The sequence below is a fragment of the Canis lupus genome, chromosome 28, assembly GCF_011100685.1.
Source record: "Canis lupus familiaris isolate Mischka breed German Shepherd chromosome 28, alternate assembly UU_Cfam_GSD_1.0, whole genome shotgun sequence".
Taxonomy (NCBI): domain Eukaryota; kingdom Metazoa; phylum Chordata; class Mammalia; order Carnivora; family Canidae; genus Canis; species Canis lupus.
The window spans coordinates 17,604,924-17,624,389 of NC_049249.1; the positions used below are offsets into that span (position 1 = coordinate 17,604,924).

A 19,466-nucleotide genomic window follows, 5' to 3' on the forward strand; every position below is an offset into this window, starting at 1 on the left:
ATGGGTTGGGGGGATGGGGTAACTAGGTGATGGGCACTGAGGAGGGCACTTGATGGGATGAGCACCGGGTGTTATGCTATATGTTGGCAAATTGAATTTAAATTAAAAAAAGAAAGGTAGGTTGCAGTAGATTTATGAATGAATGAATGAATGAATGAATGAAAAGCAATGGAGTAAAGTGGAGGCAGTGGATAACTCTCAATAAAGTAGATTATGGAATGAGGTTGAGTGTGTATATGCAAAACCCTCCAATGAGGAGAAGGATCTGTGAGATATTTTGATGATGATGATGATTCTGTTGTTTGTTTTTGCTTTTGGGGATGAATAAGTATTATGTGTGTTTATATGCCAAAGGAGAAGAATTTCATGCTTCAGATACAGTAAAGTGAATACTTGAGAGTGAATATTTGGTAGTAGAGGATATGCTATCTAGAGTACAGTTGTTGGGATGAGCCAGAGCTGGAGAATGGACTCTAGCTTAGCTCCCAGATCCTTCATTTTGGGAGATTAACCCTTTTATTTTATGTTTATTATTTTTTAAAGATTTATTTATTTATTAATGAGAGACACAGAGAGAGAGAGCGCGGCAGAGACACAGGCAGAGACAGAAGCAGGCTCCCTGCAGGGAGCCCAATGTGGGACTCGATCCCGGGTCTCCAGGATCACACCCCGGGCAGAAGGCAGTGCTAAACCGCTGAGCCACCCGGGCTGCCCTGACTAACCCTTTTAAAGTCAGAGTTTTACTGGGAAGCATCAGAGTATAATCAGGAAAAGATGTAGGATTTCCAGGTGCCAAATTCAAGCTTCAGTAACCTTGGCAATAATTTAAGGTTTCTCTCCATTTGGCCATTTATTAAGTAAAACCGCATAATCTTGCCATTTTTGTTAGTCAAAAGTGGTCAAATATCATAAATTTCTTAGAGCTCAAGCTAACATAAAGTGCAGTGGTTTTACCTACTGCTCTATCTTCCTACAGAGAGATTATGATATTAAATTTGGAAAAGATGCATGGAGCCATTTGTAAGGAAAAGTGCTCTACCAACTCAAGAATGAGCATATACAAGTTCCCATTGTAATTCTTTATCATCCTTTTACTACTGATTATATACTTTTTGGGTAGAATCAGAAGAGTGGAATTACTTAATACTAATGATAGTCAGGAGTTTCTGAGGAATTATTATATGCCGGGTATCATTCTAAGCCCTTTACATGAATTATCTAAGTTAGTTCTTTAACCACCATATGTATGTGGTTATTCTTTTTATCACATATTTATAATGGCATTGAAATGCAGACATATTAAATTCTTTGCTCAAGGCTACACAGCTAGTACCTGGCAGCACTAAGTTGGGTCTCTGTCGGAGAGACATGGATGACATGGAGACATGGATGCTCTTCTGTTTTAATTGAATTTTCCAGATACTTTAATGAGTACACAGAGGCCACATGGTCCCAGCCCTCTGGGAGATCAGAGTCAAGATAAGGAGCTTAGACAGTCCACACATCACAGAAATCCAATAAATGCCTGCTAAAGCATGCTGGCCATGTATATTGCTAGGATCTTAGCACAGGATGGAGTCCTGCTTAGTGTGAAAGGGGGTGTTCATGCAGCTGCTGACATGAGAGCTCATTTTAAGTGCAAGAAAAGTTTTCAGTTCATTGCTATCTTCTGTGTAGGCCTCAAACTGACATTATTTTATACATTCTTGAAAAAAGAATGCCATGAGTCAAAGGACTGATAAGGCAAACCTAGGGAAGAAAAACTGTGACCAAAGCCTGGGATTCAGGAAAAGGAGGGAGTGTTCAGGAAATATATTTGCCTGGAATAAAAAATGGGAGTAAGATAGAGTGGGTAGGACTCCAAAGAACTGAAATGCCTAGTTGAGCCTGTAGGTAATTCCTTCTACCTCAAAGACATGCCTCCTTGTGTAGGGAAGAGCTTCTCTATTGAGGACTGAATAGCACTTAAACTCTCAGAGAGGATTACTTGACTCTTAAATCAAGTTCAGTTGTTTATTTGTGTTTTAACCAAGAAAGGCAATAGTTTTTAGTCCCTATCATGATGTCCTAAGAACTTCAATGGATGCCTTGATAAGAAAAATGATAAATGCCCTGCAGACAGAGACAGCTGAGCAGATTTCTCCCCCTTAAGTCTTGAGAGAAGGGGGTGGCAACACCATCTCACACTTGACCATCACCCTCCTGCTCTTTCTCCTTCATTGTGATAGGAGCCTAGTACTTACTTAGTGGTTGATTTCTAGAGCCTTTTGCACAAAAATTTCCTTGTTATAAGAAGAGGAATTTGGTTGTAGTGTTTCCTGTGGGGGATAGGAGAAGAGAGAATATCTGGCATAGAGTGAAGGGATGAGAGAGTTTGAGTTTGGGTTAATCTTCCCACCCTTCCATCAGACCATTCAGTCTGTTCTGCAGTAGTTTCTCACCCAAGAACTGATCACTTCCCAAAGGAGCATTTGAGAATTTCTGGAGGGAACCCATCCAAGTTGGGAAAATTATTTAATATTCTCTCATGGTTGTGTAAATAGGATAAAATTGTGCTTCTCAAAGGCACTAGTACAAAGTTTGAGTTCTCTCTTGCTCCATGAAATACCTCTTTGTTGATAGAAAATGTTTGCAAAGCTCAAAAAATATAGCTGCATTCTCATTCATCTTCCTCTTATAATAATGAGAATACCACCTCCCTCCTGTGTTTGACTACTCCAGCTTACAAAGTATTAAACATGATTTTTCACATATGCTTTGGAGATAGCATTTTCTCCATGTAAAGGATGTCGGCACTGCCATTTTTCATAAATGCTACAAATGTTTCCATGAACTTGGACACTACTCATGACTTCTGCTTACTTGCCTACCAGAATGTCATTATTTGAAATAATCTCTTCAACGGTTAAATACCAGCTCTTGAAGACATGTATTAGAACACAACAAGAAAAAACCCATTCAAGAATTCTCCTTTGCACTTCTCTTTCAAAGGCTAAGTGCGTGTTTTTGAAGGCCTTAATCATACCATTATCATCAATGTTTCCTTATGAAATTCTTGACTGATTTTTGTCTACTGCATATGAATTGCAAGTTTGTGAAACTCAAGCAGTTCTTTATCACCAGTAGCTTCTGATTAAGTCAAAACCTTTGAGATAAACAGCTCATTTTAAGTGCAAGAAAAGTTTTCAGTTCATTGCTATCTTCTGTGTAGGCCTCAAACTGACATTATTTTGTACAAAGATGTATAAATATTTGCATTAAAAAACCCACACCAGCCTACCCACTCTTACACAAGGGTATAGTGGTTCTCAAATTTAAATAATAGCTACGTTGCCTTTCAGAGAAAAGAGGAGTCATAATTGAAAAGCTGAGGAAGCGTTAGCTAGACTAATAAGGCATGCTGTTTCCCATAAATTGAAATGATAGGTAGCTAGATATGCATGAAGACAAAACAGCATACAAATGAACCCATCTATTTGTGACCATGTACATTTGGATGCATAGAGATTAGAACCTAAGTGCTGTTTCAGGTAAGCCCTTCATCCGGTATTATCTTTAGACCATGGATACATTAGAGTGAAATGAATAATGGAACCTTATGAAATGTGGTGCTCTAATGAAAACTCACAATAGACAGAGCTACTAATCGGCAGGTAGACAGGGGTCCTACTGTTTCCTTAGCCCTGACAAGCTGTCAGTGACTCCTTTCACTAGAATGTTCTTGGAAACAGAAAATGAAACATTACATAGCTTTTTGTGTTCCTTTGTTTTTCTGTAGATGGTTGTGAGCACTTGTGTCTTGTCTAGAGGCACATGCATATGCAAGCAATAGTCCCAACCAATACTTGCCTCTGAAAAATGGAAGTGCATGTACTATTGTGAAGAACTTCTAGGTGGCTAAAATGCTACCACCTTATGCATTTGCAATCAAATAATATGGAGCAATGCATGTCACCAAAGGGGGGAACACTGATTCTCAATGACCTATTATAACTATTTCTGTGCTAGAGAGTTCTGGGCAGGACTTGGTTGTTCTTGGAAGATTTTGTTCCTTTTAGTGGATCCCATCTCAATATCATAAAGTCATTGACACTGGAATAAGGAAGGGTCTTAGAGAATATGTAGTTTGGTTTCACACCTCGTGTAGCAGATACCTCTATGACACCCCAGAGGTTCACCCTACTTCATCACAATACCATAAGGCTCAACAACTCCCATATACCCAAGAAAGAGAGTTCCCATTTTGTACAAAGGCTTTAGCTGTTAAATGACTGTTTTTATACTGAGCAATAGTGAATCTACTTGTAACTAATGCCCATTGGTACCTGTTCTGCTGTCCAGAGCTATGCTGAATAGGTCTGATCCAGAATTGTACATGATTTTTAGAATCATATAGCTGGAAATGACCTCAAGAGACCTCTTTGTCTAACATTTCTAAGTTCTGGAAAATGATCAGATATGCAACTCAAGTCAGATTGTATGAGTTTACGTATTCATTCCTCACACATTGATTGACCATATATTATTTATCTAGCATTAGTTTAAGGTCTGGGTTGTAAAAGTGAACAAGACAAAATACTTGAGAGCTTAAATTCTTGTGTAAAAATATTTGACTATTGTCTTTAGAACAGTCATGAGAATGAAAATATTTTCTCCTTTATCTGTATTTTTAATTGATTTTTTTATGCATTCAACAACTGATTTTTTCACAGATATTGCCACTTTTCAGTAGTCAACAAATAGATTTATTTTTACTTGTTTAACTAAAGCTTTCTTACTAAAAAAATTAAAAGACAATGGTAATTAATTCAGCTCTATTCTTCTTTTCCCTAAGCTATCTTCAATTCATATAACCTGTTTCTGAAACAGCCTGTTTTTTTTTTTTTACCTTTAATCACACTGATTGTCAGTTTCTCTACAATGATTGTAACCTAAACATAGTATTGAGGATTTAGTAGAAGGATAGTTTCTTCTATTATGCATGTCACCTATCTGTGAACACATACTCAACTCACAGTGGCTTGATTACCTTTCACAATAGTGTCATTTCTAGAAAATATGTATCTTATGATTGACAGTGACCCCAGTTCTTTTCAGCTTGAGATTTTCATTAGTTACTCTTTTCCTTTCTCTGGCTGTGGGGCTTTTTTTCCCTTTCTAATTAAACATTCTGCTTTAATTTGGTCTTATAAGGGATTTCCAAATCTATATTTCCAACTTTGATTACCTCCCGGAAATTTGGATCCATCCATCCAAAGGTGTCCTTGACAGTATGTCACAACATGGAAGTCCAAAAAGTATCCAAACCTTGATGTAGACCAAATAGAAACAAACAGAAATCTTTGCTTTTCCTCTTCTTTCCATTTCCCCATCTCAAGTGCTTAACCATAAAAATCTATGTTGTCCATGATTTCTTTCTTTTGCTCAAGCAACCTGTACACATTTTATCACCAAATCCTATTGACTTCACCTCTAAAAATATCCTTTCCATCTTTCTTTCTCCACTACTATAACCTTTACCCAGGTCCTGTTCCTTATGTCTCTTAACAATTGTTACTCTTTGCTCCTGCTCACCTTCCTGTATCCACTTTGACTCTTGACAATCTATTAACCATAAAGAAGTGAAAATTATGTTTTAAAATTTAAACCAAACATATCTCTCTCATTGCAACTGGAAATAAGGTCCTTCTTAGTCTTCCCAGGCTTATTTTCTGACTCCATTTCCTTCTGCTAACCTACTTTCCCACTAATCTATAGCTACTGACCATATTTTTGTCCTTTCCACATGACAACTTACTTTCACATTAGATCTTCACTCTGGAATGGCTCTCACCTGGGTCTTTGCATAGCTTGTTCCTTACTATTATTCAGATCTCACCTTAAATGTCACCATAAAAGAGGACTTAAATTTTCAATACCAAGTAGCTATGCAGTCACTCTCTATCACATCATTCTGTTTTAATTGTCTTCATGACACTTGCTTATAACTCATATTTTTTATAACTCATATTTTTTTATCTATTTGCCTGAATATTGTTTGTCTCCTCAAGTTAGAATGTAAGTTCCACTTAAGCTAGGGCATTCCCTTTCCTAGTCACCACTAGATCCTTTGAACAGAGGCTACTGCCAGACCAGGCACATAGTAGGCATCAATAAATATTTGACAAAGAAAGTTTCTTTTATTGTGATTTTGTAGTCCTGTTTTACTTCAGAGTATTAAAAAAATGATAAAACTCCCAGCAATCAAAAAGAAATAGTTCTCAGAAATGGCAGGCCCTCCAGACCCAAATTTCCATTACCTAAGATAGTTTTCTAATGTCATATTTTTTGGATCTTGTTTAGAGAGTTTTGTTTTGTTTGGCTTTTAATACTTACCTCAGCTCACAATGTTCAAGTTAGAAGTTACTGATCTCATAATGTCACCTGATGGCACAATCCTGAGCTTCCAAGTAGCATGTTGATCATAAATGAAAATCATAGGATCCATTCCTCACCCTGACTCTGTAGGGCTGCCCTCTTGCTTATGCTTATAAGCATAGATTATAACGGCTTCCTAGGACTTTGGTTATTGTACATTCTAGCTTTCTCACCTGAGTTTTGGCATTTCTTAGTTTTTCTTCTGATCTCATTCTTCCATCTAAACCCATGCTGCTTATCCTTCCATAGGAACTCAGTTCATACAACAGGGCTCTTATCTTCCAGTTTTTCTTTCCATCCTAGGCTTGGTTTTTCCTTGGCACCTCCATCTCACATCTAGAAGACTGTTGTTTACGCCATGTTTTTTTTTTTTTTTTGTCTTTACTGTACAAAGTAACAATGACTGTCTTCTGCCTTGTTCTCAATGGCAGTGGCATGAAGGCTCTCCCTCCCTGGGATGCTGGTGGCATCCAATACTATTTACTCTGCTAGTATTAATTATGACCTTCAATTGTCAGGAAATTCCGAGAAGATAAGGACAGAGGCCTTCAACTCACTTTGGCTTCTTCCTATCAATACAATAACCAATTTATCCTAAGTTGCCAAACAAAATCTAAACAAATGCTTTCTTATCTCCTAGATTTGTCTCCCAGCTAACTAGTTAGTGGCCACAAAATACTTGAAACCAACTATGATTATTTAGGAACCAAGTAGGTCCAGGGCAAGAAAGGTGAGGTCCATTCCCAGTCATGCTTTGGTTTTTCCTTTTAAAGCAAGAAACTCATTTTCAAGAAATGCAGTTCAGTTCTGCCCAGCTTTTTCTGGGTCAGCTTGATGCTTATGTAACCTTTAGCCTCTTAAAAAAAAAGTCTGAAATTACCAAGTTCTTAAATTGGTATTATTAATCAAGACAGTATTGTTTACAGTCATCCTCATGTTGTACATTAGATCCCCAGAACTCATTCCTCTTGCATAACTGAAACTTTGAATCCTTCAACCAACATGTCCTCATTTCTCCTTCCTGCCTGCCACTCCTGTTGATCAAGACCAGCTTTATTGTGGTGATCTTTTCACAATGTATACATATTATCAAAATACCAAGGTGTACACTAAATATATACAATATTTACTTGTCAAAAATAACTCAAAAAAGTCGTTTTAAAAAAGTCAAGACAGACACTGATAACTTGTGAAATCATAAAAACTTAACATCAGACTGTCTGCTTTTCATCTTTTTTGTGAATATAGACTTAGGTATAGCAAAAATTAAAAAAAATGTTAAAAAGGATAAGACAGAAATGGAAAGAAACAGAGAGGGTGAGAGAGACAAAGAAGTAAATATATCGGGAACAGGCTGAGTAGGTTGACTGGTAATGGGCAGAGAGACTCTGCATCCAGTTCATGGATGCCAGCGTAAATCATGCTTGAAAAAAATCGATGGATTGGAAGAGTGTGGTAAATCATTCTTTATTTATTTCATTAATTTATTCATTTAATATTTATATAGTGCTAACCAGGTGACCATTTTTCTGCTAGATACTAGGAATGCAAAAATGAATTGTATGGTCCTTGACCTCAAAAAGCTCACAATTCCATGGAAAAATTAGACATAGATTTATTAAAATATATATAAAACATCAGGTAAGAAGTATTATAATAAAGATGTGTGGGTGGTGTTAAGGAATCATTGAATGAACCAGACCTATATGACCCGTGAACTCCCAAGATTATAGTTTTGAATTGGTGGATTTAAGGTCCATTAAGAAGTTATCACTCGGCACTCACTCTAAGTGGAGAAGCCTACAGAGTTACTACAGTTGAACTCAGAGAATCCTGAGTTATGGAGTCAAAGAAGAATTAAGAATGAATCTACCCAAGAAGGATCACAGGGAATGAAGCAAATACAGCTGCCTTGGGGAAGTTGGAAGACCAGGTACTTGATAATAACAAGAAAAGGAAAGAAGCAAGCACTCAAAATTACCCCAGTCTCCTCTACTAGTAACCTTCCCTTGAAAGAGTTTTAGGTTCTATAACTAAAAAGGGCTAGACCTTTCTCTTACCACTGGATGAAAGATGACACAGTATTGCCCAAAACATCTTAGACACTCAGCAGCCACCTCTAAAAGCTCCTGAATGTAGCTCTGGGAAGGGAAAATGAGCCTAACATTCGTTCTGAACAAATGGGAAATGGCTTTTTTTTAAAGTTTGATATGAAAGACATACAATACACCTCCCCTCCCCTAGAGTACACCCCACACTACTCAATTTATCTGTGTCAGAAACTCCAAGGACCAAATTGTGCTGTAAATTGAACCTTAGGGTACATTCTGAGTACTTGAAATGTGATACTCCACCAACTAAGCCCTCCTGCTTGGGTTGTTTTTTCTTCTTGTTGTTGTTTTTTGATCCTAATATGTTGAAATATTTCTGTATCTCTGGTACTGTCTCTGCCTGGGCCAGGAAATGCAATTTTGATCAAATCTCATAATAATATGGGGAGATATTGAAGATGAATACCTATTGATAATTCAAACTGCCAGAAAGTGAGATACAGAGGAGAATTTAATAACCTGAAAAATGGTTGTGAAGGAGTGTGGTATGATTTTCAACTATCTCTTCTGTGTACTTGTTCCCAACCCAGGGTGAGTTTTGACGAGGGCCACTCCTGGGACAAGTATGGCTTCACTTCGGTTCCTCTCTTTGTTGATGGCGCTCTGGTGGAGGCAGGAGTGGAGACCCAAATCATGACGTGAGTACTTCTTTGCTGTGGCCGATAGGAGCCTGAGACCTGGGTTCTAGCTCCACTGAGGCCACAGATTTTCCTGGGGAACCCTATACCAAAGCATTCTAGTCTGGTCCCTAGTTTCCTCATCTGTAAAATGGAAATATATGTTCTTGTACCACTGATTCAGAAGGCTACTGACAGCATCTGAGAAGCAAGGCTCCTAATTAACCAGTTAAGGTTTCTAACAGTATTTAAGATATTCTAACAAATTTCTACTTATCCAAGGAAACAGAAAGCTACAGTCTTTAGACATCTCTTTTTTCTTTCCAGGACAGTCCCGCAGAAGGCGAGGGACAGGGACGGCAAATAAAATAGCCAACATACTGAAATAAGAGAATATTTTAAGGGAAACTCCTGGAGTCTGTCACGCACACACACACACACACACACACACACACACACCACATACCCAAAGTTGTCATTCTACTTCAGATTAATTTGCTGTGAACATTTTCCTACATTCCTTTACCCCGAGAATAGATGGTCTTAAAGTTGTAAAAAGATCCCAAGTACTTTCTGAATTTTAAAGAAAATATTAATAAATTGGTACTATTTTCAAAGTCTATCTAATTTTAATCCCTAAAAACTTGATGACCTCTGTGTTTGTGTGCATATGGATATGTAGGGGGATGTGGGAGGATAGTATGGTAACCCTCCACTAGCCAATACTGCCCTCGCCTCCCTCACTTTGAAATGACTAGAACATTGTACACCTTAATCTTCACTGAGTGGAATAAAAGGGGTCTAAAGGGCAAGATTAAGGGAATCTGCTGTGTCATGGAGTTGGCACAGAAGGGCTCACAGGATGCTTCTCTGCTGGTTTTGGGGAAAAGAGTGGTCTTCTTCCTCTAAGAAACACTGCTGTTCTTTGAAACTTTGTGTTCAAGAACGTCTTTATAGTTTGAATCATTCTTTTCCAGTATGAGACTTATATGGGCTTTAAGGAGGAGGCAGAAACAGGGCAAATGGCTAGTTCTGTGCTTTATCTCTTTCCCAGAGTATCAGCTTAAAAAAAATCTGTTATAACTGCATCTACACAATTTTGTTCAAATGTTGTAATCTGGCCCCCAACTTGACTACTTTGCCATGTCCCACCCCTCTACTTCCATTCTCACATCCAAAGTGTTGACTGGCTAGTCCTCTGGGATTTTAGAGTGACAGAAAAAACTCAACTGTGATGGAAAAATGGTACACTAATCAGAGAAAATAAAACAAATGGACAAATATCTGATCCCAGATTTAGGGTACCTGAGTTAAGATTCTGTACAATCCAGTAGCTATGGATTACCTATCTGGTAGTTAGCCATGTTGGATCTTCATTTCTTCATTTCTAAGATTGAATCATTCCTTATGCTTCTTTTCAAAATTTTGAAATGCTAAAAATCTTCACCTTTTTAGAAATTTAGTAGAAGCACTGCAAGGGTCTCATGTCTACACGACTTGTGTACAGAAAATGTCTTGGATTCCCAGTGTCCTCGTTATTTAAAAAAAGATTTATAATAGAAAATCTGAGTGGTTCCACAAGAATGCCTTTAAAACATTTAGGACAGTGCAACAAAGAGTGATTTTAAATTCTCTTCTTTAATTCTCTCTGAATTTTCTAAATTGCCAGGTAAATATTTTCTCTTAACTCCAAGGGTGGTGAACTTGTCTTTTAAAGACTGAACCGTCATTTTTGAGCATCTGCTATGTTTCAGGTGCTGGGTTAAATCCCAGAGCTCTGTAGTTGAAAGTAGAAACATATGATATCAAACCCTATGAAGAGCTGCTATGATCCTCCCAAGGTGTATATTGTGTTAATAACTGATGTCTGTAACTGTGAACCTATGTTATGGTAAGACTTCTCTGGGCAGTTCTCTGGGCAGTAAAATGTGAGCAAGGATTTCCTGTAGAATTTGTTGCTCAGGTAGGATATAAGTCTATAATTTGAGTTTTGTCCAGTAATTTCTTCCCATTTTCTTAAAGTACACCCTACACAGAATTGTCTCACCAACGAAATTTCTAATTAAAGTTCCTAAACAGATGGGCTCTTATTGTTAAGCTGAGAAGTCACTTTATTAAGAGTTAACAATATTGTATGCAAGTGTAGCTGTACAAGCATAGACAGTATTTAAGATACAGTATATTATTATTGATACCTAGACTCTAAAGCTTCATCATTTGGTGGATAGATAGCTATAATGTGTAATATAAGTTCTGGATACTTAAAGGAAGTGTAATATAAATATTATTTCTAAAATACAAACGATTTGGTAAATATATAGGTATACATGTATATGCAAGTGTATGTGTATACAGATTCACACACTTATATACATATATCTATATACACAGAGAGATAGGTAAGAGAGATACAGTGAGAGAGAAATCCCAAGGATTTAGGGTCCTGGAAAGACCTTTATAAAGTTCTACTATAAAATAATAACAATAATAAAAGTTTAAAAAATTGCTGGTACCTATGTGGTAGATGACACAGCAGTTCTAGATGACAAATCAGAAATTCCTATCTCCATATTTTGTGTGCTTGTATATTAAATTAATGTGATGTACAAATGACTGTGTCATTTTACCCAGAATATTCTGCCAAGAGATTAAAATGCTTTCTTATGAATTCTGGGAAGCATATGGAATCCTGGGAATACCACCATCTTTTTTTCATGAGGATCTCTGACATGAGCTAATTTTTCCAAATTATTTCCTATCCTTTACTAAGTTATTAGCTATAAAAAGAAAATCTTCCTCTTTTCTAGGACTTCCTCTGATATGGCCATCAAGGAGTTAAAATATTGAATTCTAAATTCCATAAGGCAAACGTACACACATTCAAGAAGGTTGTATAGTTTGCTTGAATTTATTAAACTAGATGTGGCTGCTCATCACAGTCAAACCTGACATGGTCCTAGAATCTTGGTCAGTGAAGATATATATGATCTTAAAGTCAGGTGTTTCCTGCTTTTGTATGAAAGACACATACTGATCCCTCTCTTTAGCTTTCTCATCATCCCATAATGTCATTTATCCTGCATTTTCTTGTATGGGGCCTCTTTGGACTCATCACATGCTTCTCTTGGGCATTACTTTGAACAATATCACATGTACACCAATCTCAGCATGATTGGGCATTCCCTAGCAAGTCTAAGCCTACAGTTTAAATTCTGTGTTCATCTAATCTTAAATGGTAATAATTTTTTTCTCAGCTTCATGGAGTTTAGCTGGTCACATGGATATGAGGAGATTGACCTCAGGGCCAAACCATTTACTGAAAAGACGAGATAGCATTCCTATTTTCCTTTCCTCCCCAGTAAGACTGCACAAGAACAGACAAAGCTTCTGCCCTCTTCTACCTTTTTTTCAAGATATTTTAAACGCTGGTAAGTAGAAAAGGAATGGGATTTGGGACAGACAGGTATTTGTCCTTTAATGAAATTGAGATGAGTTTGGAAGTGGTTGTCCAACCAAGTGTAAGCAATTAAGGCTGCCTGTTTTTAACTTTCTATTAAACTCAGAGTTTCTCTAGTATAAAAATGATCCAGATGTTGTCAGAGCTCTTCAGGCAGCCACTGTTGTGAGCCCAGGAAGGATTGCCAAGAGGCAATTTCTGTCTCTGCCTTAGATTTGTGTGTGTGTGTATGTGTATTTATTTATTTGTTTATTTATTTGTTTATTTATTTACTTATTTATTTATAATTTTTTCCTTAGATTTGAAAATGACTTTAAAACCAGGTGATCCAACAGGGCTAACCAGTGCTTTCCCTTGTGGAATGATAATGACATGGATTGAAGCAGGGGTTCAAAAACTTTACATATTCTATAAGCACTGGTTAGGGGTCTGGGAGCCATTTGAGAATAGACATGCTTATTCTTGCCATTTAACCAAATATTACTACTGATTTGGACTGTTTAAATTCTGTAATTTTCTTCTCATGGTTAACCCTAGCTCTGTATTTCAGCAGTGGTCAATAAGGAAGAAAGGCTAGCTCATTCTCACTAAGGTTTTATTGGTTTAGCTTGTTACCTTCATTTGGAGGTTTTAAATATTTATCAGTTTAGGGTAATTAATTTTATATATTAGCTTGACTGGGCCACAGGGTACCTATATATTTGGTCAAATATTATTCCGCATGTTTCTGTGAAGGTGTTTTTGGAAAAGACTAATATTTCAATCAGTGAACCTTACAAAGCAGATTGCCCTCCCTAATATTTTTGAGGCTTACTCAATCAGTTACAAATATTAATAGAACAAAAAGGTTGACCTTTCCTTGAACAAGGGAAAATTCCTCCTGCCTGGCTGCCTTTGAACTGGGACATGGTTTTTTTCTGGTGTTTAACTCCAACTAAAAAATCTACTCTTCTTGAGTTTCAAGACTAGAACTACTCTATCAGCATTCCTGGGTCTCCAGCTTGCTGACTCACCCTACAGATCCTGAGACTTGTCAGCCTCCATAATTGTGTAAGCCAATTGCTTATCACAAATTCTTCTCTCTCTTTGTCTATTTCTGTATATTTCTGTATACACACACACACACACACACACACACATATACAGTTGATCTTTGAATAACACAAGTTTGAACTTCACAAGTCCACTTATATGTGTATTTTTTTCAATAAATCCAGTACAGCACTATAAATGTATTTTCTCTTTCTTATGATTTCCTTTTCTCTAGCTGGCTTTATTGTAAGAATACAGTGTATAATGCATACACACAATATATGTTAATTGACTTTATGTTATCAATAGAGCTTCCAGGCAACAGTAGACTATTAATAGTTAAGTTTTGGGCGAGTCAAAGGCAATATACAGATTTTTAACTGTGCAGAAGCTTGTTGCTCCTTACCCCTGCATTATTCAAGGGTCAACATATTCATCTTATTGGTTCTGTTTCCCTGGAAAGCTCTGAATAATACACAGTTAATTATTGAAATTGTGTAATAAGCTTCAAATATGTTTCATATTCTCTTAGAGGGAATTAAAGAGGCAAATACAATTCTTTTTACTTTCAAGGAACACTCAGGCCAATGTGTTGGAGGAGAGAGATACACCAATCATCAAAGGACCCAAGGGGTATAACCAGGATATGAGTATAAGGGAGTAAAGGCTTCACACACACAAAAAGTGACAATTGAGTTGGTCTTGAAATTTCAATAGAAGGTCACCAGTGGAAAGCCAGGTAACAGGTAATAGAACGTCAAAGAAAGTACAAAATTTAATCATTTTGTTGAGTACTGTGACATCAGTACTCCTCCTGAAAGGGGAATTGCCACATTGTGAGAAGTCAGTAATTATTTGTTGAAAGAATGACTGATTCAAGACAAAGAACACAAAAAAAGAAAGAGCCACATAAGAGCATATGACTGGGTGTCAAGGGATTGGTACTGTGAGGGTTCTTAGGTTATGTGTAGGAATTTGACCTTATTCAAAGTGATGCTCTTGGAATTGAAAATATAGTAATGCCACTCCTCTTCTCAAAACTCATGGAAGGCTGTCCATTGCCTGTAGAATAAAATCCAAACTCATTGAATGGCCTATAAATATCTACACTGACCGCATGCCTGGGACCTCACTTCTGGCCCCCATATTTTGACCACCTTTCTCTGATCCACTAGTGCCTTACTGCCCTGAGGTTTTTGTCTGTGTATCTACCTAGAATTTACTTGTACTTCACACTTAAACAGCCAAACTTCTAGGTATCTTTCAGGTCTCAGCTTAAGAATCAGCTCTTCTAGCACACCTTCTTTGGCCCATCTGATCACTTTGGGGACTCCTTGCCGTACGCTGTCTTAGCCCTATGTAGTTTTCCTTCAAATGCTTGAAACAATAAATATTAATGAAAATGGTATTTTTTTTTTTTTTTGGTAATTTCCTCCTCCACCTTTATCTGCTCTTAAAACAGGCAGATAGACACATGCGTGTATCTGTGTAAACACATGAATGGCTTTTAAATTCTACGAGGGAGGATCTGTGTGTATCCTGCTAATGGGTGTCATATGTTTATCAGTTTTGTGCTTGAACTAAGGATTTAATGGTATACATGTATTAAATGATTAAATTAGTAAGTGAATGAATTAACAAGTCCATTTTATGATCCTCAGTGATCTTTCCCAGTGGCAAGTGATTGCGATTGTAGTGACTTCCTTAGATTTTGAAGTGCTATGATCAGAATCCAGTAGTTGCAAGTTATGGGGACCTGGGGGTTAGGTAGGAGTTGGAGCCTTCTGCATGCAGAGGTGTCCTGTGGAAGATGATGATGCAAGGGGTGGAATGATGCATGGGCACAAAGGGGCAGCTGGAGAATGAGGCCCCTCCTGGGAGTGATCCCTGATTTCCTCCACCTTTCAGAAGACTCTGACAGCTTCTACCCCTCCTGGAGGCCAGTGCTTGGGCAGCATGGTACCTTCCAACACTAACTTGATAGGGGAATTATGTGAGAAAGACAGTCCCCAGGTTGCAGGCATGAGATTTGCTTACTTTTATTGCTCTTTTTTCCACTGTCTTTTCAAATGTTATTATTTCAACATCTCCCTGGTAACCTTGACAGGAACCATCTAGTCTAGCCTAATTCATTGTGAAATGTGACCATTCTTATTACTTAAGGCTGAGAATAGGGCTGGATGATTGACAAGCCAGAGGGCCTATTGCCATCTCAGGCAGTGGCTTTCTAGCTGATGAGATGCCTGTGCTGCTGGAGCACTTGGGCCTCTTTGGTGTATTATTTGGCCCCAAATTACACTTTAAGGAAAGCTCTTTTTTTTTTTTTTTTTTTTGTATGGCTTAGATATGGAATCAGATGGAAAAATAAAAAAAAAAAACTGCTTTCCTGCATCCTCAAAGCTACATTTGAAATTCTTTCTTGATGTGAACTATTTGAACCAATTGGCTGTGAATTAGCTGATCTTTTACAGGAGCCAGGGAGAACCTGGCAGCCTCTCAGGGAAAAAAAAAACAATGAAACCAAGAGGGAATACCTGCCTCCCTGGAAGAAAGTGGACATTTCTTGCCAGAAGAAGTATCTTCTTACCAACCCGTGTCTGTTTAACACCTTCTTTTGTGCCAGGTATCTGAGGATTTCTCAAATTTGATTTCATGGATTCTTCCCAAGGACCATGCCAGATACTTCAGATTGTCACCACTGGGCAGATGTGGACATTGAGGCTCAGACAAATTCAGTGCTCACCTCGCACATTCAGTAAGAGGCAAATTGAGTGCAAAGAATGTGAATTTCAAGCATCAGGCTCAGAGCTGAAATTGGAGGAAAGATACTAGAGTTCTCCAAGGTTTGTTCAGTAAAGGACCATGGTGTGTGGGGAAAAAGTGGCAGCATGCTAGTTATTCACTAAGTATTGATGGGCGGCCACTGTGCTCTAGACATCAGGTCAGGTCACAGTAGACCCACTTAAACACAACCTGTTTGAAAAGATGCCGAACATGTGCTAGAACTGGACCACAATGAAATCGGAAGGTACAGGGCAAATTATAGTTGCCATTGGATATTAAAGAAGGGATTAAAGATAGAATAGTTAGAAACAGCTTTGTGGCTCTGCAGAGAAGGAGAGGGAGCATTATGAGCAAACATGGAATAGTAGACTGTGCCTGGCCTGCAGAGAGGAGAATGAGTGGTAGGAAAGCTAGAGATGCTTATAGCAAATTGTCTAGGGCCAATTGCCTCACTGACTCCCTGTATAAATCCAATTCTAATTGGCATAAATCTCTGATCCATTGTTCCACCACCAGAACTAATAGCCACAGTGAAGGGGGAGAGATAACATTTTGCCTAGAAAATTATGCAAAACCTGAAGATGCAGAGGTTAAAAAAAAAATGAAGATCTTCTTTCCACTTAAGAGACTGTGACCACATGCTTAGCAGGGAACATGCCCTTAAATATAGCCTTTGCGCAACGCAGAGGCCCAACCCTGAGCATAAATGCATTGTTTAGCCTTCGGTAACTGCATTCGATAAAGTCGCTGGAAATGAACCAGTGCTGCTTCCATTGATCTGTTTTTCAATTCTCTGTTGTTTGCTGGAGGAGCCTGATTTTACTTTGCCCAAAGTAAGTCATTCGAGTAATCGGTAAATCCAGTGGAACTCTGAAGACATTGCATCTCAGGCTGGCTGCTGGGTTCATATCCTCCACATTGTCAGCCGACTTCCATCATCACAGAAGCACACTGCTGTTTGTGCCAGGGAATACAGAGGCAGAATGTGTGCTTGTATAGGAGCTTTTGGATGTCACTAGGATGTATGGGAGGCTGGCAACAGCCTGGAAGGAAAAGATTTCTTTTGACCAACAAACTGCTGTGTGGGAAGGAATGATGGTCAAGAGCCATGGATTTTGGGGCTCTACGTTCCATAGCTAGCACTAAGGGTACCACTTATGACCCATGTGACCTTAGAAACCTTACCTGCTCTCTCTCTGAGTTTGGCTTTCTTGTCATGGATGTTGAGAATTAAGTGAAATAATCTCCACAGAGGGACATTAGCGATGTTTGTAGTCTCTGTAGTATAATGAATGAGAAATGGGTCACCTGCAGGGAAGAATTTGGCCACCTAGATAGGGATCAACAAAGATTTTCCCTAAAGATTTTAGACTTTGCTGGCCACAAAGTCTTTGATGCAACTACTTGATTCCCAATCTAGGGTCTAAAGAGCCATAGCCGTTCACAATATGCAAATGAATGGTCATCAGTGTGTTCCAATAAAACTTTAGCGATGGAAACTGAAATTTGAATTGCATGAAATCTTTGCATGTCATAAAATACCATTCTTCATTTCCCTTTCCTCCACAACCACTTATAACGTAAAAACCATTGTTAGCTATAGGCCTTCTAGAATGGATAGCAGGCCAGATTTGTCCCACAGGTTGTGATTTGTTGTCTCTGAGTGAGAGGGCACATGGAGCTTAACGTATGTGGCTTGTTACAAATATAATTTGAATTTTTGACCCAGTTTCTATAAACTTCTCCCACTCACAAACTACATCTCCCAGGACACCCCTTTCTGAAATATTGAACAGGCCAATCATTTGATATCATTTGGAAGTATCCTCATTTCTTATCCTAACCTCATAGGCAGGTCACCTCTTTCCTGAAGCCCTCCTCAGTTCCTTCAGCTCTTACTCATTCTCTTTCACTGAATTTCTTTCTTCAGCTGCAGAGTTTGACTCACCAGGTGTATTTAGTTTGGTCTGTGCTTTTCTCAATGGAGCCAAAATTTGCAAAGTTGGAAACATCTGGCAGCATTGAACCCAAATGCCCACAGTCTAACAATTTTCTAGAGTTGCATGGCAGCTGCCTGCTTTGGACTGGGCATGCTGTGTGGTGCCCCACCTCTCACCTGATATGCATGTATCTGCTGCGGTGCTTCAGCTCACTCATGGTCCATTTAAGCCGCCCTTCTGGCTTCTGTAAGATTTTCAATTTGTGGTTTGCAGGATAGATTCTCTATTCACGATTTCATACCTATATTGTTTCTTGCAGTTCTTTTCAAAAGTTTCAAAAATGGAATAAATATAAGTACAAAGAATAATCTTATCAGCACCAGTGTACCAATCAGGAATTAATAAATACTAACACATTATGGCTGTGGCTTCAGACTTTTTTTTTTTAATTATGATACGGGGACTCCCAGAATAGGTGGTCTTTTCATGAGTGTCCCCTTTTCAGATCTTTTTCCCTTACTCCCTCCACAGATCAGTGAATGCCCATGAATTAGATGCATATCCTTCTAGTGAGTGTGTTGACACATTGGTATGTACTTAATTATCCACAGAAATATATGTAGTATTGTTTTATGTGTTTTTAAAGTATGTAATTTATCTAACTGTTACCATTCTCCTACATGGGTCTGTCACTCAGCATTACCTATCTTGGGGCATATCCATCTGGTCCAGACACTTTTAATGCTCTATGGCATTCTCTCATGATAGGAATATGCAGTTTATTTCTCCATTCTCCTATCAATGGACATTGCGATTGTTTCTAGTGTTGTACTATTTTAAACAGTACTATTCTCTCTCTGCAGATGCCTCCCAGTATGTCCGTAGAATTCTCAGAGCTACATACCTACAAATGGGATTGCTGGGTCATGGAGAATTACCATTGTCTTGATTTTTGCACTGTTTGCTGAGTGTTGTATATATTGGTTATCTCCAGAATGGGAGTGTGAGGTCTTTTTCAGTCTGGGATATTCATAGGGTCTTACTGGTCCTCTCTCAGAGCCTGATCATGGAAGCTTATGCATGATTAGTGCTCAGCAGGTGCATGGGG

The 19,466-nt window shown here is 38.2% G+C and overlaps 1 protein-coding gene across 2 annotated transcripts in view; it reads left to right on the forward strand.

The window, feature by feature from the left end:
* Window positions 1-19,466, forward strand: part of SORCS3 (sortilin related VPS10 domain containing receptor 3) — a 581,611-nt gene that overhangs the window by 502,384 nt on the left and 59,761 nt on the right. For both annotated transcript variants that reach the window (XM_038578740.1, XM_038578741.1), the window contains exon 14: window positions 9,059-9,166. In XM_038578740.1, coding sequence (XP_038434668.1) covers window positions 9,059-9,166 — 108 coding nt within the window. The remainder of the gene's footprint in view (window positions 1-9,058; window positions 9,167-19,466) is intronic.